The sequence below is a fragment of the Grampus griseus genome (genome assembly GCF_964374135.1).
Source record: "Grampus griseus genome assembly, chromosome: 10".
NCBI lineage: Eukaryota > Metazoa > Chordata > Mammalia > Artiodactyla > Delphinidae > Grampus > Grampus griseus.
In genome coordinates, this window is record NC_139004.1 from 83,823,496 (window position 1) to 83,847,098 (window position 23,603).

The 23,603-nt window shown below is 37.0% G+C and overlaps 1 protein-coding gene across 6 annotated transcripts in view; it reads left to right on the plus strand.

Annotated features, from left to right (window-relative positions):
* MITF (melanocyte inducing transcription factor) overlaps positions 1 to 23,603 on the plus strand; it is a gene marked incomplete at its 5' end in the record, with an annotated part of 224,489 nt that overhangs the window by 127,825 nt on the left and 73,061 nt on the right. For all 6 annotated transcript variants that reach the window (XM_082662713.1, XM_082662710.1, XM_082662711.1 and 3 more), the window contains one exon: positions 7,658 to 7,907. In XM_082662713.1, the coding sequence (XP_082518839.1) occupies positions 7,658 to 7,907 (250 nt within the window). The remainder of the gene's footprint in view (positions 1 to 7,657; positions 7,908 to 23,603) is intronic.

Here is a 23,603-nt window from a genome sequence, read left to right on the forward strand (position 1 = left end):
CTTCAAGGGGAATTGAGAGTTAGGGGAGCATGGAAACCCGTGGTGGCATCTGTGGGAAATGGAGGACAGTCATGGCCTTAAAATGAGGAAATGGCACCTTCATATCCTTGTTGGAAAATACCTTTTAGTAAGAGATTCTCCTTGGTTGGAGTGTATAGAAGTGAGAAACTCTCTTTGGGAGGGGTGAAAATAATCAACTTAAAAAACATCTGATGAGGAACGTTGCCTAGAAGAGCATTGGTCTAATATTACAGAGGTCTCAAACATTTTTGGCCGTCCCTCCTAGTTAAAGTAAGGTTTTTTTTCAAGCAGACTCTCTCAACGTGTTTTATTTTACTTATAAATTTTATACATGTGCCACTATACTAATACTATATTATAATATACAACATGTACAAAAATAGAAATGATGGATAAATTTTATATAAATTTTAATCTTTTCTTCCTGCACTCCAGGGTATCATTTTTTTGTACCCTCTTTTGAAGAATATTGATATATTGGGAATCTCATTATGTTCCTCTTTGATTTTGATGTAATCAATTATTGAAATTACTCTTACTGGCATCTGTCAAAGGTCCAGCTTAAAGAATACTAATCCTGAGTAGATACGGAGAGACTCCGATGTTTTCAAACTAATTGGGGTACAGGTGTTGAAAAGTAACAGTTTTAGATTTTTAACTTGCATATGATTGCTGGTTCTTGCTTTTTATAATACTTTCCTCCTTTTGTACCCTGGAGAGTAAAGAGCTCCAGAGGACAGGTGTTCTGTCCACTCTGGACACCATGCTACCCTCACGTCTAGCAGAACCCGGCCCTTGGACATGCTTTGCCAAAGCATTCAAATATTTGTTGAAGGAAAGAAGAGGAGGAAGACAAGGTACACTCTGCAAGTGTACCTTTTTATTTCCTTTTTTTTTCCTTTTTATTTCCTCCATGCCAGAAACCTGTAGTATTTATTGTCTGAGCTGGTAATGTTACCAGAAAAAGCTGGATGTTTGGCATGTTTTCATGTTTTTTTCTTGACCACTAAAACCAAGGTTGGTGATGCCTGAAGTGCACAAGATCTCAATTTTTGAAGCCAAACTGTGAAATCTGGTACTTTCATGTTTACATGAGTTATACTCTCAGCTATTTTAAGTGAGATATATATTTATCATATATATCATATATACCATATATCAGACATACCATATATTTCATATATATATCATGTAGACAAGTAACAATGTATTTTCTTGTTGGTACTTGCTTCCACCATTCACGATGAAGAAGCCATCTTTACGCTTACAAAGCGATGACTTTGGAAGGAATGGAAAGGTTAAGATAATGGAAGTGTTGATCATTCTAAAATGTTAGATACCCAGACTGCCATTTAAAAAGATATGTCCATTTACTGACTCTTATTTCGGTGATTTATGCGCTTGGACTTACTTTCTAAAGACTCTTAAAAATTTCTTTTTGCTGACAGAACAACATTTTTGTAGATTCAACCTGTGGATTTTTTCCTTATGATAGAGTAGTTGTGTTGTAACCATGACGATCCATTGGCAGTATCTGCACAAATGTTTTTGTCTGTTTGATTTTATAGCCTGTTTGGCAGGAGTAAGTAGTCCTTCCCATTTCATTCCGTTCAACATGTTGGGTTCAGTATCAGAAGGACTCTTCAGAGCTCTTGTGAGGGTTGCTGGAGGTGGGGAATGGAATGTGCGTTTCCTCAGACATGGAAGAAAGTGTTCTGGTCTAAGAATCAAAGATGTGGGTTCATGTCCCAGCGCTTCTACTAAACAAATGGGTAATCTTAGGTGTTCTAGTTTCTAAGCATGGCATCCAAATCAGGAGCAGAGTTTTTGTAGACACATTGACTCCTAGGCCTTAGCTAACCTGAAGTCAGAATTTCTAGGTATAGAGCCTGGGCATTTTGACTTTAGACAGCAGATATTGTGGCAGCCAGCCTTTTGCATTTGGAAACCCTGGTAGCTTAACGTGTTCTCCGTATAGCTTTCTTACCTGTGCATGAGGTTAATTATCATGCCTTCCTGCATCTCCACTGTGTATGTGATTAGCCATTGTGCTTTCCTGGACATAATTACATTGTATCCAGTACAGGCAAATGCTAGGCTTTGAGCTCTATCACCTGAATGATTATAAAGAAGATTAGTTTTTCCTGGAGAAAAATGTTAGGATTTTTACTTTATATCTGGTGAGAGAACTGCAGGGTAAATTATCTTCCCTCCACTCCAGCAAAACTTTGTCAGATTCTCTGAATTAAATAGGGATCGCCTAAACCTTAAAAGGCAGATCTGCTATGGTCCAAACTTGCATATAGGCTTATGGAAATTCACCTCCTTGCATCAAAAAAGAAGTAGCATGTTCATGGTTTCATATTATTTTACTACTAATTTTTGAGCTCTGTTCCAGTTTATGTGACCTATGTTCTGGTTATCGTGCTAAGCTTTTTACATCTATTACAAATTTTAATCCTCCTAACAATGCTGAGAGGCAGATATATTAAACAGTCTATAAATAAGGGAAAACCGAAGCTCAGAGAGATTGACTGACTTGGCCATGGCCACAGGTTAGTAAGTGTCAGGGCTGTACTCTGCCTGAGGAATTGAAGAGAGGAAATGTAGGGGAAAGTGTATCAGCTCCTTCCTCCTGAAAGGTAAGTTTCAACTGACAACCAGATTCATGTCTTGGATGACGATGATATGGAGACCAAAGACTGATTCCTAAAGTCTGGTGAGGGGGTTTTGGCATCACTGTTAAAGGTGAGGGGTGGTCAGGCAGGTGTTGTTTGGATGGCAAGGTATTGGATTTCATGGAATTTCTGATACATTTAAGTGGTTGATCAAGGCAGTGGAATTAACTCTGAATTTAGGAACATACCAGATAATTCAGAGCACATGTCCACATACCTCTGTCATCACAGAGAAGAGGCTGACTTTGAAGGTTAAAAATGTAAATTCAGCCATCGAGGTAGGAACTTGAGTCACATTTATGGCTATTTATGTAAGTGTCCATATTCTAGCCGCTGTGTTGAGCACTTTAACTTAGCTCACTCAATCACTGCTGTACATATAGGGGGTGGGTTTTGGAGAGGCTCAGAGAGATTGAGTGGCTCGTTGAAGATCAGATTGCTCAGCAGTGACTGAGCTAGAACTTGCGTCCAGTTGATGGCCGTCCTCCTTGAGTCACCATTGAGCAATTCCCACTTGTCAGGGAGGTTGCATGTCTGGCTTCAGTGATTCGGTAAGTGCCAGTAAAGGCATTTGTCTCCTCTTCATTTGGCTTTCAAAGGGTGATTTCTCGTGGTGAGAGGTACACCTTCCCATGTGGAACTAGATAAGAGCCAGATAATCTACATAATTGACTTAATTTTAAGGCATCGTAGAAAAATTATGTGACCCTGGCTTTAAACTCTATGAGATTAGAAACCAGGTGTTCCCAGCACCTGGCACAGAGGAAACACTCAATAACTATTTGTTGAATAAATGACCTTTACATAATCTGATTAAAAGGAATCAGACTGATGGAATTAGGATTATCTAATGCAGATTGGGCCCTGGATGAGTTCAGTTAGCTTTTAAAATTAAATGCATTGGGACAACTCTTCTTGCTTATTATTAGTAGTTTAAGCATCAGGTCCTCATTTTAAAAATAAGCTTTTGGCCACCTGTAATATTGTCACATAAACCTCGACTTTGAGTTTAAATCATTATGCTCATTTGACCTGGTAACACTTTGAAGTGTAGGTATCTTCATTTTTGTCAGCAAGGTGATAATTGCCCATTCAATTATTTCTAAGAGAAAGCAATGTTTAAAAGATCGAGATTAAGGCTGAGACTCTGAGAGTCATCTTTAACATGGAAATATCCCGCAGGGAGTGTGTGTAGTGAAGTGACTACTTTTTCCTTTTTCTGAGAAGATTTATTAAAATGTCAATTAGCTGAGCCCTGCTAGCTTTTCTTTTGTGGAATTTTAATTTATTTATAGGGGTCTACCATATAAATATGTATTTTTTTTCCTGTTAGGCTATTTCAGTAAATGCTTTAAATGATACTGTAGTTGACTTTAAAGTCTGCAGCCTTAGTGTGGTTGATAACTAGTAACTTTAACTTAAGACGTCGCAAGAATGCTTTACTGTTAATTGAAAGGATTTTCCCCCCTGTATCACGGCCAATGGCTCGTCTTGAGCAGCTAATTAGTGCGATTTTTCCACAGCTGCATTTGCTATGGCACAAAGGTTTGCTCCTGATTTTATCAAAAGGATCAGTCTCTCTGGGAATGTTTTAACCTGACAGGCTTTGAATAGTAAGACCATCTATTTATTTATTTATTTTAAAATAGCCTTCTTTTCTGGGTTTAGGAAAGTACATTTGAGCTCTGAACACATACTCAAAGTGGGAAAATGCATTTTCTTTTGATGGCCTTTTAGCAGAAACTTAAGGATGGAGTATTTTTGAGGAATGGCTAGGTATTTTTATGGTGTGGATGAATGTATGCTATAAAAATAATACAGAGTATTTACATTGTTCAGTCTTGTACATCTGTAGGAAACTATAAAGGAAAGAGGGATTAAGTCTTCTGGGATTCTGAAGACTTCCAAGAGAACAAGTGTGCTGGATATAAGGCAGTACTTTCCCATCCTATTGTCAAAATACTGTCTGTGATGGATCCAGTGTCTTCTAGCCAAACGGTGGCTTTGATCACTCAAGTTATTTCTTCATGCTTGTAAATTAGTTCATGTTCCTCATGTTCTTCAATTAGTGGCATATATTCTGCCATTGAAAAAATACTATGGCTTTATTATGGTTTGCAGGGGAAAAAGTAAAGAGAAAGAAATTTACCTATAATTCCACTCCCACGGTGGCAACTATGATCATCTTGCTAGTCATGTGTGTATTTGTGTACATACACACTCTCTCCTTATTTTAAATTAGAATGTAAATCCACTTTTGATCCTACTTTTTAATTTACTCTTAGGACATGCATTTCTCACTTTGTAGTTGTGCGATTAAAAAAAGGTATATTATCAAATCTATGTATCATAATTTACTGCTTTTTAAACCTATTTTATTCTTAAGTCTTTTGAATGGTTTTATTTGTTTCCTCAACTTTACCGAGGTATAACTAACAAAATTATTTAAGGTGTATAATGCGATGATTTTTTACATGTATGCTTTGTGAAACACATTTATCACCTCACGTGGTTACTATTTATTTTCTTTTTTGTGGTGAGAACACTTAAGATCTGCTCTTTTAGTAAATTTCAAGTGTACAATACAGTATTATTAATTACAGTCACCGTGCTGTGCACTAGATCCCCAGAACTTACTCATCTTATAACTAAAAGTTTGTATTCTTTGACCCACATCTCCCCTCATAATTTACATAATCATGTTCATATTAAGGGACAAATTTAGGTGGTTCACAATATTGTGCAATTTGTCAACAGCTTTGTTAATGTCAGGTTTTCCACATTTTGAATTTTTTTCTCAGGAAAATTATCCATCAATGAAATTTCTGCATCAAATTGATAATACTGTTATTTTCTTTTTTTTGATTAATTAATTTACTTTTGGCTGCCTTGGGTCTTTGTTGCTGCACGCGGGCTTTCTCTAGTTGTGGCAAGCGGGGGCTACTCATGGTTGTGCTGAGCGGGCTTCTCATTGTGGTGGCTTCTCTTGCTGTGGAGCACGGGCTCTAGGTGTGCGGGCTTCAGTAGTTGTGGCACGTGGGCTCAGTACTTGTGGCTCGCGGGCTCTAGAGTGCAGGCTCAGTAGTTGTGGCTCACCAGCTTAGTTGTTCTGTGGCATGTGGGATCTTCCCCGGACCAGGGCTTGAACCTGTGTCCCCTGCATTGGCAGGCAGATTCTTAACCACTGCGCCACCAGAGAAGCCCAATACTGTTGTTTTCTTAAAGGTTTGTGATAATGTATACCGGCAATGGCTCAGGGTAGCATTATCTTTGCACTTATTCTTGTAGTGAACATTTTTTTAAGTTGAATCCTACCTTGAATACTTTACTGCAGCTGGGTTTTCTAAGTTTATTATATTGTGTAGTTTTTATTCACAACCATAAATATATCTCTACACCATTTTTAGTGGGTATATATAGTATTATATTATATTAACTTATCATAGTTTGTTGAACCAGTTTTCTGTGCTGAGTAATGAGTTAACTGCTAGTATAAGTTTTATTATGTAATTTTCTGGAACTATGTGAGGGTGAAATGCAAACATTTCTTCATCCTTTAGCATGTTTTTTTACCTGTAGAGTTTGAAGGTTCCTATCTTTAAGGAGTTTATAAGGCTGGTCTGTGATTTAATGGCTTTATTTTGCCTTTGTTAGAAGATAAGGACAATATTGGGATTTATACTCAAGGAAGGAAGCTTAAAGGTGCAAATACTTCTTTTGGAGAGTAATTTTGGAGTGAATATTTTGGCAAATGTTACTCTTTTTCTGTTTCCAGTGCTAATTAAGATTTTATATTCTTTGCCCTAAATAGGGATTTTTTTAAAAAGAAAATGATATTACTGGAAACAATTAAAATTTCTAGATAATAATAATTGCAACAGCAAACATTTATTAAGGCAGTACTACATAGCACTCATTAAGGGATTTGTGTGCCTTATTTCATTCATTATTTTATTTAATCCTCACAAAATCCCTAAGAGGTAGGGCTTTAGCGTATAAATGATGCAAAAGACATTTAAAAAACATCTCCCATTTCAATAAATGGGTAATTAAAAAAATTATTGTTATTCCTCTTTTTTGGATATGGTAACTAAGGCAGAGAGGTTTAATTATTTGCTGATGTCATAGAGCTGGCAAGATAAGCAATAGAAAACCATATTTAGGAAAATCAGGACGTCCTTTCTTTTTGACTTACAACACGGGTTTAAGCTTTTTAAATAGTTTTGGGTAGTATAAGTACCATTGCCATTAGAGGTAGGCCTCATGGGGAACTCACAAAGTGTGTGTAGGATAGGGCTTGCCAAGGTGAATCAGAAGAAAAGACAGTATAAAGAAAACCAGGGAAAGAAGAATTGGGTTGTCAAACTAGCTTGTCTTCTGCCCTCTTTCCTGACTGGGGTCGAGTTCAGTGTTAACATTCTGGTCCAAATGCTTCTTTCGTTAATAATTTTTACTTCCCTGTATCATAGAAAAATTTCCCCATGACAAAGTTCACCTTTTCTTTAAACTATTCTGTGTTAGTAAACATTTCAGATACCTTCAAGGAATTTAGATAGCACGTAGGAGTCGTTATTTGGTTAGATCTGGCTATAAAAAAGGAAATCAAACCATTTATTTTTAAATGTGGAAATCTGGGTGCCATTAAGACGCCTCTCTTCTTGGCGCTTCATATGGTGGCACTATATTTGGTGGTGATGAGTAGTATGCAGTATAAAATGTCAGAAAAGTAAGTGTATGATAAAAATGCCTGGATGCAATCAAGCTGACTTCTTTTAATTCAACTACTAATGACTTAAATCCTGTCAGCTCTTGATTTTCAATTAGGTGCAATACTGCTCTGCGATCTGATTATATTTGCCCAGGCTCATTTCATAGTGTGGTGCAATTTAGGATACCCCAAAATGCAAATGAGGTGTTTCATTAGGGAACTAAATTTGTGTTTTTTGGTTTTCCCACAGCAGTTCCGAGGAGCATCCTGGGGCCTCCAAGCCTCCAATAAGCTCCTCCAGTATGACATCACGCATCTTGCTACGCCAGCAACTCATGCGTGAGCAGATGCAGGAACAGGAACGCAGGGAGCAGCAGCAGAAGCTGCAGGCGGCCCAGTTCATGCAACAGAGAGTGCCCGTGAGTCAGACACCAGCCATAAACGTCAGTGTGCCCACCACCCTCCCCTCTGCCACCCAGGTGCCAATGGAAGTCCTTAAGGTACGTGAGTGTCACTCTTGTTGGTTGGGCCAAGCCTTCTTCTTCTTCAACATTTTCCATTTTCTAGGTGTTTTATTTATCTCATCGTGTATTTGGTTATATTGACCCATGTGAATCATATTCATAAATGTCAACTCCATTGATTTCTACGTGGCTTTGCATTTCCAAAGAAGGATGCCAACTAACTGTAAATTTAATAGTAACCCTCACTAAATGGGGGAAGAGTGTTGATGTTTCATGAGAAATTACAAGGAGCAATAGAGGTTTGTTATGTTATCTTCCCATCTTTCTTGGGGAAAGTTTCAAAATGTACAAGTTATCTGAAATGAGCTTCTTCTAATAGCTTTTATATATTTTTTCCCTAAATACGTTCCATGGCCATCCTTTAGTTTTCTTCTTTCTTGAGTAAATAATCTTGGCTGTAGAATCTGATTCTTTTAGAAAGTCTCTTCAGATATAAAACAGTAGAAACGCTTTCTACGCTTTAATAACCAGACTGCATAATCCTTTAACTGAAGTGAGTTGTCTGTTTTGGGTCCCTTTGATTTCTTGCTAGAGTAGAAACTGCAGGAGCTTGTTAGCATCATTCTACTGGGGACATATAGCTTCCTAATTACCACGGGAAATTGTAAGGAGTCTAAGAATAGAATTCCATCTCACACATGGGTCCTCCACATCACATTGGGAGTTACTCCTTGTTTAAAGATACATTCCAGGATGTTAAAAAAAAAAAAGAAATTAGGTTAGATTGAATTTTTCATTATCATTTCAACAGAGTGCTATTTAAAAAATTAAAATTTGAGGAAAAAAGCAAATTGAGCAATCTTACTAATGAAGAAAAATGTGTCTTAAGTCAAATTGGCAGTACATATTTTTTATTATTTAAATTTAGAAAGATATAGCACATTATTTAGATGTTTATGTTAACGTCAAATGTTTGTTTTAAAACGAGTATTGAAAAATAAAATAATAAAAACAGAAAAAAAAGATAAACATTCCAACTCTTAAATGTGACTGATGCAAATAAAGTTAAAAGAAAAGTAACAGGGCTTCCTTATTTTTTAATATTTTTAACCCCATCACCTAAGTATTTCATTCGGAAGTGTCCCAAGTATTACTGTTTATTAAACAATGTGAACTTCACCCGCCGGTGATTGATTGTTGGGCATTGTATTCATTTCTGTGCTCAGAAAAAGGACATCTCCCACTATTTAAAGTTTACTGTGAAAGCAAATAGAGAGGATGCTGTGTTTTCATTGGGAAGCAATCTGTGATTCTTACCAGGAAGTAGGAAAGGGATTCTTTAAAAACAAATTTTAAGTCAGTTGTTTTCTTATTTGCAGAGACTCTTAAAACGTAGTGATGAAGTACTGAAACTCTTGCATAGAGAAACCAATTAAAATTCTGTTAGGGTGGAAAAGATCCAAATGGTTTAGCATAAAATTTTACTCTAATGTGATTGAAGTTCTGGGTATTGCCACAATTAATAGGTATTTTATGCATACCCTCTCCCCCCTCCCCGCCCAAGTAAAGGCAAGGTTTTCTCTTGGAAATAGATTTTACATTAAATCTTTCTGTTCTGCTTGGGTGAAAATTGACAGTCACTAGGTTTTTACAGATCTAAGATTTATTTAAGTTGTCTGGTGTTCACAAGAATCATAATTGTTTTGCCTATACCTTAGATTATTTAAACTTGTATGAATTAAGGAATAATAAAATAAAATGTGGAGAAATATGTGTGTTTTACTTACTATAATAGTCTGTTTTTTTAACCTGAAGGACAAATTTTGGAAGAGATGACACGGACTTGTGTTAGTAGTGGTTTTTGTCTAATTCAAAGGTAATTCTTGATATTATATTAAAATATATTAGCTGAAATCTATATTCCTATTAAGGCAGTTATATCCAGTGGAAGAGAAATTACCCAAATATGTTGAAAAATCATTTCCATATCATTTTTAAAAGGGACATCATCGTTTTAAAAAGTTTTTATTACTTAGAATATGTGAAATGATTAAAATTTAAATCTATACTAATTGGTTTGAATAATATACCCGTGTTTCCTTATATGTTACTATGTCCTGGTAACACTGGCCTTAGCTGCAACCCTCAATTTAGTTATGCCAGAAATATGTCCTAAGTTAAAGCATGAATAAATTGTTAGAACTGGGAGACCTAATCTAAATAAAAATGAACAAGTGGTAAATTTATATTTCATACTGAATTAGTTTAATCTCTATTTAACTTGTGCATTTTTATACTTCATTTATATAAAGTAGTGAAGTGTGTCATATAAATGAAAAGAAAGAAGTGTAGGCATAGCAATGCGGATAGGTTTGGTAGCTATTTAGACAGATTTTAGTATCCTTAGGTAGGTGGAAGATCAAATAAAAATATATGATTTCGTGTAAGATGGCATTCTAAGAGCTTCAAATTACAGTTTAAAGGAGAGTATCATAAATGATTACTTCAAATACTTAAAATACTTAGTACTTTATGAAAATATTTTGCATATTTTCAAAAGTTTTATGTATGAAAATATTATGAATTATTTATTACGGAAAGGTAAGTGAGAGAAATGTTTTTTTCTTTTCTCTTTTATAGTTTTTAAATCGTAAGCATATTATTATGAAGTAAATGGTTAATAGAAAAACAGCTAATTTGCTTAATCTTGGCCCATTTTTCTATGAATATACATTTTCAAGGCGTAACACTGAGTGTACTAATTTATACATGATGATACAGATTATTTTGAATAAATATCCTTTCTAATAGTATAGTCTGAGTAAATTCATCATTTAATTTTTAAAGATTTAAATTGCTGAAATAGAACATACCTGCTTCTCAGTGGAGGTAGCTGTGTACAGTCAGACATGCTAGCGTGTGCTGGAGAGTCCTGGGCAAATCTCTCCTTCTCCCACTGGTTTGCAAGAACTTGATAGAAAATCACACACACAAACTCATGTTACCAACATTTTGCTGCCAGTGGGTTGAATGACTGATTTTGAAAAGCTAAATTAGTGTTTTCTGGTTAATCCCTTTTCTTTTGTAGAGTTATGCTTAAAATATGAAGCTTTATAAAACATGTTTTAAATTGTTGACAGCTTCTAGTAAATTTAGGACTAATCTTTGGAATTCATAGGGATTGGAAATTCGCATTACTCATTCCTCACATGGTCGTCGTTCAGCCTATAAATTCATGAAGCTTTGCAGGATTAGCCTCTGGTTTCTACATTGATTTAATTGATTTATGGCTTTATTCATACTATTGATTTTTATGTTAGGCGACATGGAATGATTAATCGTATTTACATATTGGAGATATCCTTTAGGTTTCTTAATAACAGCCTTTACATATTGGAGATATCCTTTAGGTTTCTTAATAACAGCCCTATTCAATTGGGTATTGTAATTTAAGGATGCTTCTTTGTCATTAATGAACCAGTTCCTGGAGTGCATGATGCATTTTCCACAGTAGTGAACAGACTCTGTATGTTAAACTGCAAATGAACAAAGTATGTCATTAAGAACCATTAATGGAAGCGGTTTCTTCCACAGGTGGGTTTTTGACTTGCAAGCCTGAGGTTTGCAATTTGATCTATAGCTTCTTTCAGACAAAAGCAGAGGAACCAGGGAAAGGCCTTGTGGACACATGTGAGGTCTCGTGGCTGAAGAAGCACCACATAGTAACCACTGCATTTTTGTCCGCACAGCCATAAAGCATGCATTTTCACGGTCTCACCTCTCCAGCTCTGATTGATTATAGAAACACCTGGTTGCTCTAATCTTGGACTGGCAGGTTCATCAGAATTCCTCCCCCTGCATGGACTCTGACAGTGTATACCTTGAAAACCTTAGTGTATAGTTTGAAAACATTTCTTTGTTTAGAAATATATAGGAAATTGCAAAGGATTTCCCTCTCTACATGCCTTCCTTCCTTTCTTCGCCTTGGAATTTAAAAATTTAAAGGCAAGGTGTTTTCTCTGGAGTAAATTGTATATTGAACTTTTCTTTCTCCTGAGGAGAAAGGTTAAATGAATTTAAAAGAAAAAATTATGTATTTTTGGTAATTTTAGGATATTTTCTTTTAAGTAGTTTGAAGGAATTTATTTTTAAATTTTTCCTTTTTTCCAAATCATCTCAGGTAATCCAAGGAATTAGGCAGATTAGTGCAGAGTGAGAAAGGATGCTTGCTGTTCATCAGATACCGAAACACATTTTGCCAGGGCCCTCTATATTGTAAACTAAATTTACGTTGGCATTTATTTGGTGGTTGTCTCATGGTGTGGCATCCCATTTAGATGGTGATTCTAACAAGTCAGGATGGTTGGATGTCCTGTTTTCTTGTCACCATGTCCGACAACCAACATTCCATGAGATTTCACTGATGAGGGAAAGGGTGGGTGATTGAATTGCTGGCCTTTCTCTGTAATTTATGAAATCTACCTGATGTTGAATTGTCAAGGTGTAGGTTATGCTTTAGGTATAATACAGAAATAGGAAGAAGGTGCGTGAAGCTACAGGTGAGTTGGTAAGTTACAAATTAGAAGACGGGATGGCTCCCACACCCCATTATGCATTTGATTTTCTTCCTGGTTTAGGCAGGAATACAGAACCTTGATAACATCACATTGGCCAAAAGAAGCAAGAACAGATGCAGCATGTCTCAGATCGGCTTGCCTTGGTCCCCTTAGTTAGGGAACCTTGCTTCAGGTGCTGACCCCATAAGAAAGGACATCTGAGTATTCTTCTAATCCCATAGTCCGTGGGCCATCATATATTTTTGTTACCAGTCAGTGTGACTTACACAAACATTCAGTGAGCTTTGATTTCAGAATTGTTTATAAACTTCGGTGTCCTTTTGTTTTTGAATCAAACACAGTGTTTACAAGGGAACATCTTCTCTTGGGGACAAAGGGATTCAATTTCCATGTTCCACAAACATCTTTTCATCTTCCTAGAGACCTTGTTTCCCTATAGGGTCTTTGAATCTCTCGGTCGTATTACTTTGATGTGTTCAGTGTCACATATAAGGTAATTTTCTTTCCCTTTAAAACTTATTTTTATTGGAACTCCACTCAATACTCTGTAATGACCTATACGGGAAAATAATCTAAAAAAGAGTGGATATATGTATAACTGATTCACTTTGCTGTACACCTGAAACTAACACATTGTAAATCATCTATACTCCAGTTAAAAAAATAAAATAAAAATTATAGACAATACTTGTTAACTTGGGACTGATTTAAGCAGTGTGGAGGGAGAATCCAGCAGGACACTCTTCCTCCCTTCCTCTGCCTCTTCCCTTTCTCGAGCTCCTAGGAGGGAAGCTGTTGTTAACAGTTTAGGGTGCAGCCTTCCTGACATCTGCTGCTTTCCAACTTACAGTTCCCTTTTGTGGGAGCTAGGTCTGAAGAAACGTATTAGGCAGTTTAGATCAGGTGGACGTAAACCCTATCTTTCTTTGTTCACCTTTTCAAATGCCATGAAAGAAATAGTTTCTTCTCTTTCCGGGTTGTCTGTACTTCTGAAAATATTGCTTTAAACTCCCTGCTCCTTAGGCAGAATGGGAACTTCTTACCCTGTGTATTGGAAACACTTAGATCATTCTGGTGCTACAAGTGTGCGCCAGTTTGCCTGGGCAGCAACCGGTAGCCCATTTGCTTCCCGTGCAAATGGGAATGCATACCTCCATGGGTAAGGGGTTAGTCATCTCAGGGCTGTCACAAGAAAGTACTCCATAGAGTTGGCTTACATTGGTGAAATCTAACTCTAACTTAACCCAGGCTAAGTAGGGCACGCATCTCAGTAAATGTGCATTGATTAATTTCAGACGTCTTTTTCTTTCTGCACTGCTTTTAGTAACTAGGGACAAGTAATGAAATGCTGGCTGAAGAAAGTCATCTTTGCTTAGATTTTTAGGCCTGGTCCACTTGAGAGAGCAGCCCTGTGGGGAGCAACTATCTAAAACAAAATAGTCAACCTTGACATAGCTAAGCCTATGAATTAATTCCATTTTCCTGGAAACATTGAAACATCAGCTGTAATTCCATGTTCACTTGTTAATATTGGCACACAAACTGGAAATGATTTCTCCCACTATGAGCACATGGCCATTTTTATGTGGCCAAGGGGTACCATAGAATCGAGGTGGTGTGATCTCCTCAGGTAGTGGATTGGGTCTGCTGTGCCCAGTGGACACCTGAGCCATGCAGGTTTAGGAGGGTCACATTCTCTTTAGGGACGAGGATCTTTATTATCTTCTCAAAGAGCTACTTTGCCATCACTGAAGTCACCTTGATGGGTTTACATGAAGAGCAGGTGCTCATCTCCTCCTTTTCTGTTGTTAAAAGAAGCCATACTGATAGGCGCAGTCTCTTCTCATTTACACAGTTCTCATAATCCTATAACTGGAGGTCAGGGTAGCATGTTAAGGAGAGTACTAAGGTCTGGGGCCTAGGAGTGAGGACTGAAAATTGGAGTGAGCCTCTGTTTTTATCTGGCTTTGAATGGTAATTTCTTTCCAGTGTGATGAAAAGAACATCACATTGAAGAATGCATGTGACCTATAGCACATGCATTCTTAACAGGGGTTATTGTCCCCCAGGGGTACAAAAATTGGCTCTTGAAGGCCAAAAAAAATCTAAGATGTTATAATGGTTTGTGATCCTCTAAAGGGCCATAGTACAAAAGCAGATATATAGTATATGTACCTGTTACAATTTCCTGTGGTTGGGGATGAGGGGAGAGGTAGTTAGGGGGAAAAAAAAAGGTCTAAAGAGGCTGCTTAGGGGAGGTGATGATGGGAAAAAAAAAGACTTGAGAAACATTCCTGTTTCTATGCTGAATCTTTCTTAACTCCTCTCTTTGTGTTGTGTTTAGAGAATACTTAGGCTCTTACAGATGTGCCACCTGCCTTCCAGCTAGTCTGTACCTCCTGGAAAACTGTTAGAATAGTAGTCATGGTTGGCATGTCCACCACTGGGCAGTTATTACTAATGTCCCCATTTCACAGATGTGGGAACTGAGGCGAAGGGGTCAAGTAGCTCATTAGAAGTTGATGAAGCAAGTGGTACAGTCAGGATTTGAACTCACTCAGTTGGACTCCGTGGCCCCAGTTTCGTAACCATTGGTGGTAGTTCCTCTCCTACAGTGAATGACCTGAGAAACTTTAGGAGGCAGAAGTAGCAGTGTTTAGTTTCTCAGCCGACATGGTAACCTGGGACCTGTAGCAAATGTTTATTACAGATCTTCAGACCATAGCTTAAAATTTTTATAGGAATTACTGGTATAACTGTGGTACTACCTAAAGCAACTTTGAGGAGGACAGGTGATGACTGCACAGACATTAATTACTGGCTGTGTTAGGTTGTAAGCTGAACCCTTCATATCTTTTGTCTTATGTATCCCTCTAGAAGCCCTGTGAGATAAGTATGATAAGCCTGATCTTCCACAGGAGGAAACTGATGCACAGAGAGAGATAAGTCACTGAAGTCACACAGTTAGACCCCTCAGCCTACTTTATTTACTTATAACCACATACCCTGCTTCCTCTACATAGCTCAAGGATAGCCTCTAAACGTTTCTTAAAAAATCACCAGTAACAGACTATGGTAGAGCAAAGTGGGAGGTTGAAGAGAAACTACAGAGGAGTCTCACAGGCTTAATGGAAGGATACTTGATCTTAAGCATTTGAAATTAGTAAGGGGCCATCCATATTGAATAATTAAAGTGTATCCCTGAGTCTCCACGATATGCCAGATGGAAAACCTGGATGCGTTCTTACTGTATAAAAAGACCGCCTAGCCACATTGACCACTATGGTAATTATGGTTTAGTTATAGTCATCATTATTGGTCAAAAAGCACTACAGTGAAAGTTCCTGTAACAACATCCAAAAATCATAACTCAAGATGACTTATGTTCTAGAAATCCTATTGACCTAGGCTATTACAATTCATATGCTTTATAGTTCTGTACATTTCAATAATACATTCGTATTGTTGTAAATGATTTTTAAAATACTCATTTTGGTAGACTTAGCACATATTTTTTAATATGAATTTTCTCCTGAGATTATGGTTGTATTAGAGTTTTTCTTCCCCTGCCCCACTGCAGTATGTATTATAACTTTTGCTGTATTTTAGCAGTTAAAGCTGGGACTTCAGTTCTGGTTCTTTTTCTCTTTGCTTCTAAGTTAATAATGTCAGCTGTCATAAATCTTATATTACTGTATGAAAAGGTCATGAATCTTCTTCACAATGTTACCTACATAATCCCAACAATTAAAAGAAGAACTTAGATTTGAAAGACCACCTTCTGTAGGTATGCTCTTGAACAATAGAGATTGTGGACATGTGTAAGCAAAATCTAATTTTAACATTGCCCTACTAAAATAAGTGGGTGGGATCTGTGTTTAAAAATATGTAAAGTAGTACAGTGGCTTTGCACAAGGTTAGAGCTGCAATCAGTACTAGTATATTGGCTCCTGCCCTGAATATGTCTCTTGTTATTGACTTCTTTGAGCATCAGTCTAAACTTTAAGGAAAATTTAGCTCCCAACAATACAGTAGTCTTTCAGACCTCGTTTATAAAGTTAGATGTTTTTGCCTATTAATTTATAGCTTTGTAAAAATGAGATGAATCAAAATTGGAGCAGATAAAATAGGAGGTTATTAAAGTAGATAATGGTCCTAGAAAAAGAACTGTTGTAATCACTGTTTTAAAAACTAGACAATATTCTAGAAAAGGACCTAGATGAATCTATACCAAACTGTTCTTACTCATTACCTCTGGAATGGGTTTGGAGATTCGAGATGGTGGTGGTCAAAGGCTTTATTTTATTTTTTTAACCAGGAGAGCATATGCATACATTTTTCATATAATTAAATGGGCATCTCTTAATGCATTTTATTAGGAGTCTTAGCAAAGTTTTTTTCACCTGTAACTCTTTTGAGCAGCCGAACTCTTCCATCAGGTGAGTTTACTAGATGTGTGCACATTATGTAAGTCTAATGGTCTTCCTTAAAGGAAACATAGCAAGGTGTAGGGGTCCTGAAAATTAAAAATGAATAAAAGGATTTGAATCACCAGGTTATGAATAACTTTTTTTTTTGAATTTTATTATTTTTTTTGTACAGTAGGTTCTTATGTGAATAACTTTTAAAAGTTGTTAAGAGGCCCAATGTGAAAAGCAAAATTCAGATTTCTACTACCTTACCACCAGGCATAGCTTTGTTGTAATCTCCCCTGTTGGCCCTGAGTTTTGTATAATTAAAATTTAGGAGCTAGAAATTTTGTTGAGACTTAATTAGAAGTGACAAACCAGAGACATTCCTGCTGGTTAGGAAAGGCTTAAGAAATTCTTATTGGCTAAATTACAAATATGTAACATTTTTTCAGAACACTGCATGGTAGTTCAGACTGCCTAAAGGTGACAAGATTAGCTCTGTTTTTCTAGTGAAGTAGTAAAAATTAGATTAATAAGTACCAGGCAAAGAACCTTTTCTTTTTTTCAAAAGGAATCTTACCTTGAGTACTTCTGGCTGTGGAAATCGGTGCCTTAATTAGCCACATGTTCTTTTTACCTCCTGGGAAATAAGTACGGGATAAAATTGGGGATCAAGACGTAGACGCACATTGACTTAGCACACGCCGCTAAGTAATTCATCAAGGAATGTTGGTAATTAGTCCTGCCTCTTTCAACTCTTGGCTTATTTCATAAAACCGGTTGATTTAAAATAATTCCTGCTGATTTATTACCAACACGTTTCAAGACTGAGACTTGGCTCTTAAACAAAAGCAATATTGTGCAGTGATGGAAACGCGCCCTCTTGTTTTTGCGTTTTTACAAATTCTGAAGGGCATCTATAGTCCCCTATTAACTTTGTTGCATTTTCTTTTACCCCATTCAGCATTTTCTTGGGCTTTCTTTTGTCTCTTGGTGAAGAAAAAGGGGGAGCAAATTAGAAAAAAAAAATTCCAGGCTCTTGGAGGTTTTGGATGTGAGGTGCTTGTCAAAGTGTATTGACTCAGTGTGACTTGATGGAATTTAATTTGAATCCTTCGTCTGGTAAGACAGGCTGTCGTGATGGCCTTTGGTCCTCCTGCATTAAGTGTTTGGTGATATTAATGACAGCCAGGTTAATCTTAAAAGATTGAATTTATGAGAAGTACAGAACCTTATGACTTCAGCCTTGTAGCCTTGGTATCCAAACACTGCACTAAATTATTCTTTGGATGCCAAATTCCCCTTAATGCCAACTGATGTGCTTCATTATGCTTTGAGATGCAACCATAATCAGCATCCTTGTTGAAAAACCTGGGATTAGATTAGATGACTCAGAATTGGAGCGTATGAAGCAGATAGTCTCCAATACTTAACTGGGTGACCTTAGGCACATTTCCTGTTCTTTCTGGTTCTCAGTGTCCTCATCTGTGAAATGGAGGTAATAGTGTCTGGCCTGGAGAATTTTTGTGAGGGTTAAATGAGATAATTCATGTAAAGCAGCACTATCCAATAGAAATAGAATGTGAGCCACATATCTAAATTTAAATTTTCTAGTCAGTCACATTAAAAACAGTAAAAAGAAACAGGCGAAATCAGTTTTAACAATGTATTTTATTTAATTCAGTATATCCAAAATGTCATTTCAATATGTAATCAATGCAAGAATTACCAAGTTTTTGCATTCTCTGTTTTTTCCATATTAAGTCTTTCATACTAAGTCTTCAGACTCAGGTATGTATTTTACACCTATAGGAACATCTCCATTTAGATTCTAAATTTTCGTTGAATTACTCAATCTGAGTTTAGATATTATGAGATTTACAGTTGAAAAGGTAGATTCATATCTACCTATCAGATTGTTTCAAACACATTTAAAAGATTTCCAATAACTAAGTTGAGTATAAGTCTTTAAATTCAAGTTTAAATGAAGTAAGAATATCATTTCCTCAGTCACACTGGCCGCATTTCCAGGGCTCAGTAGCACATGTAGCCTGTGGCCTCTATATTAGCACAGATCAAAAGCATTTAGCACAATGCTGGGTTGATGGAAAGTGCTCAGTAAAGGATTCTGCTTTGTTGTTGTTAATAATGAAAAATATGAATATTAATCATTAAAAATATAAGTAAATATAGTAATTATGTTAATAATGAAAAATATAAATAAATATAGTAATTATTGTTATCAAATCCAAATTCCCATCTTCATTTGCTGCCATTACACCTACCCAACACGACTGCTTTCCTACTGCCTTCCTCCCCACCAAAGAAGACCCAAAAGTTTTTAGTCATTATTTTCTTTGTCACAACCCTTTGGAGCCCAGGTTAGTTGACATATCTTATGTATGGTTAATATTTCCTGTCAAAACACCCTTTCCCAGGAGAGCACAGCAGAGTCACCCTTGGTAATGTGGCATTTGGACCCACCTCTGCCAACAGACTTCCATTCAGGCCTGAGCAGTGACAGCTCTTAACTCGTTAGTCACACATCTTACTCATACTCTCAATCCAGTTGCTTCTCAGACCTACACATATCACACTTAAATAGCACCTGTGCAGCGTGTTAAAGATGACTAAAGCCTCAGGAACATATAAGCATCTCATCAATGTTCGTGGTGCAGAAAAGACATTGAAGGAAAAGGAGATCAGTTAATCCTAGTTCTTCTTTAAATGTGTATTCAGTAGTAGCTGAACGAACATGTTGGACATTGAAACCTACTTTTTTAAAGGAGTTTTATATATAATTTTTATTTGTGCTAATGTTGCTAAGGCAATTTCTTCCCTCAGTTAACTTGCAGTACATTTTTAGGAATTTTCAGCACAACTGATAATTTACCAGGCACCCAAGTTTTCTGTTTTATACTAGTTTTTGACCATTTATTAAACCAGAAATAGTACACCTAAAATGACATTTATATTTTATTAGATACCTTGTCATTCTTAATGCAAACAATGAGTTGATTATACTAGAATCAGTAAACTATGTTTGAAAGATTTAATGTGTTCTTCATATAAACACTAAGAGCCTATAGAGTTGCATTTTTGTTCAGTTACAACAAGCGAGAAAAGCAAGGGAGTAAAAATATTAACCATGCCATAAGTTCCAGAAAGAAAAATCTTTCTATTGTTAGGTTTTATGATTTCCTGAGTTTGGAGTTACATACTTTCTCGATGTTTATTACTTATTTTATTATCATCTTAAAAATAATATAAGTTAATAAATAAGCACACCGTTGTAAACTTGATTTCAATTTTCCCAGTAGCTTTCCAAATTTATATTACAATCATATACCTAAAGAATGTTTTCAACTCATTAATTGGCATAACATTGCTAGAATTCATAATACAACGTTAAGAGTATGAGACATTGTGCTCATTTATACTGACACTTAGGACCACTGACGTGATGTAAAATCCTCATTCAGCTTGACCTGAAGCCTCGGTGTGTATAACTTAACTCCAAAAGGTGTTTCTGGGAAAGTTTTCTGTAGCTCAGTGGTTCTCAAACTGTGGTCTGGGGCCTGCAGCCCCTGCATTACCTGGGAGCTCTTTACAAATGCAAATTCCCTGGGTTCACCTCAAACCTACTGAGCCAGAAACCCTGGGGTTGGAGCCCATTAATTTGTTCTAGCCAGCCCTCTGGAAGATTCTAATGCAGGCTCATGTTGGAGAATCAGTGTTGTAGAAACCTGGAAGTTAATTTGTAAGAAACATAAGTAAAATTGGGAAATGCTAGTGCAAATAAGGTCAACCTCTTAGACCTAAAGTAAACATATAAAGAGTTATGGAAATCTCCAACAGTGGTACAATTGGTAGGCACTTTGTTTGAGGAGAGAGGCGATGAGGAAGGCAAGCAAAGGAAATGTTGCTTTCAGGTAAAATTGATCAGTGGAAGTTGCAAAATATCCAATAGCTCTTTAGAGTCTTTTGGTACATCCCGTTATATGCAGATGCTTATGCAAAGTTGATAAAAATAGATTAATCCTGCCAAATCTTGGGGAGATGAGTTGGGGATAAAACAATAATAAGAAACTAAACTTACACAGTAGTTCCCACTTTAAGTCACAGAAACCACTGTGCCTTTGTAGGAACTCTGAGGGATCAATGAATCCATTTGTCCGCAAACTTTTATAAATTAAATATCCACCTGGCTTACATATATATCTCTTTTTCAAATAAATGTTGATGCTGTTGCAATGAACAAAGTACAAATTAATACCAAGGCCATATATTTCATTTTATTCCTTATCTTTACACATTTTCTTAATCAACAAAAACTAAAAGCACAAATCCTAATCAAACAGGGCCTGGAAATATTTGACTTATAAAGAAGGTTAAGAGCTACTTCTTTTTAGGAAACTTTTTCTTAAACTATCAAGTGTTATTTCAGTTCTACTTCTAGAATCTATTTTCCTCTTTTTCAAATTGGATTTAGTTAATGGTAATACAGAATGCCCTTTTCAGAGTCCCAGGGACCCTAACATCTATCATTTTGCAAGCAGCAGACCCTTGATGGTCAGTCTCTGACATCAAAGGTCTTAAATGAAGTGGCCATAGTCTTGGCTTGGCCTTTTACACTGGAGCATTGACATCAACAGAAAGTGTTTTTCTTTCTTTTTCTTTTTCATTATTAGTTTTCTGCTAGAAGGCAGTATATCCAGTGCATGAGGCCAGCTTGCCCCCGGGTTGGAATAAAACAAATGTTCATTTTTGGAAGCTCTACGGCAAGACCAACTCTTTTTGATGCTGGAGTCCTTAATTTGCACACCCAGCATGCGGACCCAAGTACAGCCTTAGAAGAGGCATGGCTCACATAGGAGCCATGAAGTGCCCTTTTCTTCCACCAGAAGACATGGATTATCTTCTTACCTCCCTCCTGGTAAGAGAGGAAAATCAGAAATAACTCAAAAGATGCCTCTTGTGAACTTCTGCACTGATCATGAACCTTGTTTCCTAGACCTACTTTGCTTTTTGTTAGGGTTTCCACTTTTCAATTAAAATTCATTCAAAAAACTCTTGCCCCTAGGTGTCTGATTATGTGTCACACCTGCCCTCTGGTTGCAGCATACATGTTTAAGGGCATAAGCTCTAGAGTAAGATGCGCAGTGCCCAAATCCTTTCTGAACCTCAGTGCCCTTGTCTGCATGACAAGGATAATGAAAGTCCCTAGCTCAAAGGGTTACTATGAGAAATAAGTGACATGATGCTTGCAAAGCACTTAGCACTGTGTCTAGCACAATACTTATCAATGTTGATCACTGCCATCAGCATTTCAACCAGAGTCACACACCAAGTCCATGATGATTGAACCACACGATGGGTTCTTGAGAAATGATCAAAACGTTAATGTTTTGGCAAAAGGTGAGGGAATTTGATTCTACATACAATCCAGAATTAATTTCTCTAGATGTGTATGGAAAATGTAAAGATTCATTTAACCAATAACTATTAAGTTACATTTCAGCAGCAAGGAATTTTTATTCTTAAAAATCACCTGACTATGCAGTTTCCCTTAACAGTGACTTTTTTTTTTTGGAGCTGGAGAGTGTGATGCTTGGCCACGGTTTTTAACTTCTCCCCAAATTATACCCATTACTTAAAATTCTTAGAATTTGTTTTGATGATGTACAGCCAAATTAGGCAACAATTAAATCCCTACCTATAGAAAACTCTGAGGAAAATGGTAAAAATTGGGGCTAATTTTCAAGAAACATTAATAGGTGTCAGAGGCTGTCAGAATACTCTGATTCTGAAATTAAACCTTACCTTAGAGGTTGGGAAGTCAACAATTTTGGATCTGGAACTCTGGTTGAAAACAAGTGACCATATACAATTTTATTAGCTGTTCACTTTTGTAAGCATTATTATTTTTAGGCAATTAGAGATTCAAAGTGCATTTAATCACAGCCTCTCATCTCCGAGCCCCAGGGCCCACTTTGTAGAGCCAGTCAAGTGATGGGGATCATTATCTATGTTCAGAAAGTTTTCATCGCTAACCAAATGGCATAATTTTTTTTTATTATTATTTTTTTTTTTGCGGTACGCGGGCCTCTCAGTGCTGTGGCCTCTCCCGTTGCAGAGCACAGGCTCCGGATGCGCAGGCTCAGCGGCCATGGCTCACAGGCCCAGCCGCTCTGCGGCATGTGGGATCCTCCCGGACCGGGGCACGAACCCGTGTCCCCTGCATCGGCAGGCGGACTCTCAACCACTGCGCCACCAGGGAAGCCCCTATATAATTATTTTTATATAGTCTGCAAGTACTTTGACTCATATGCTCTGGGATTACCTGACTTCTTTACGTGATCTGCCCTTTTTTTTTTTTTCTAGTGTAAGATCCTACTGCCCAGCTCCTATTGCTTGTAAATTATATGAAATTTTGATCTTTTTTTAGTTTTTACATTTCAGAAACGTGTCACCTTGAGTATTCTGTACTCACTAGTAACTACTTGCTGACCTTATTTTTTCTATTAAACCATTTATCTTATTTCCGTGATATGTACTATCTTGAGATAAGACAAAAGGCCATTCCCTTCAACCTATCACTACTTCAACATCCCTTCAACGTTCACTACTTAACAGTTGATACTACAGCCCTGAAATCAAGCATCCATGCATCGTATCCATGCCCAGGCATGGACCCGTAGTATGACCTTGGAGAAGTTGCCTTTCTGGGCCCCCGTTTCCCC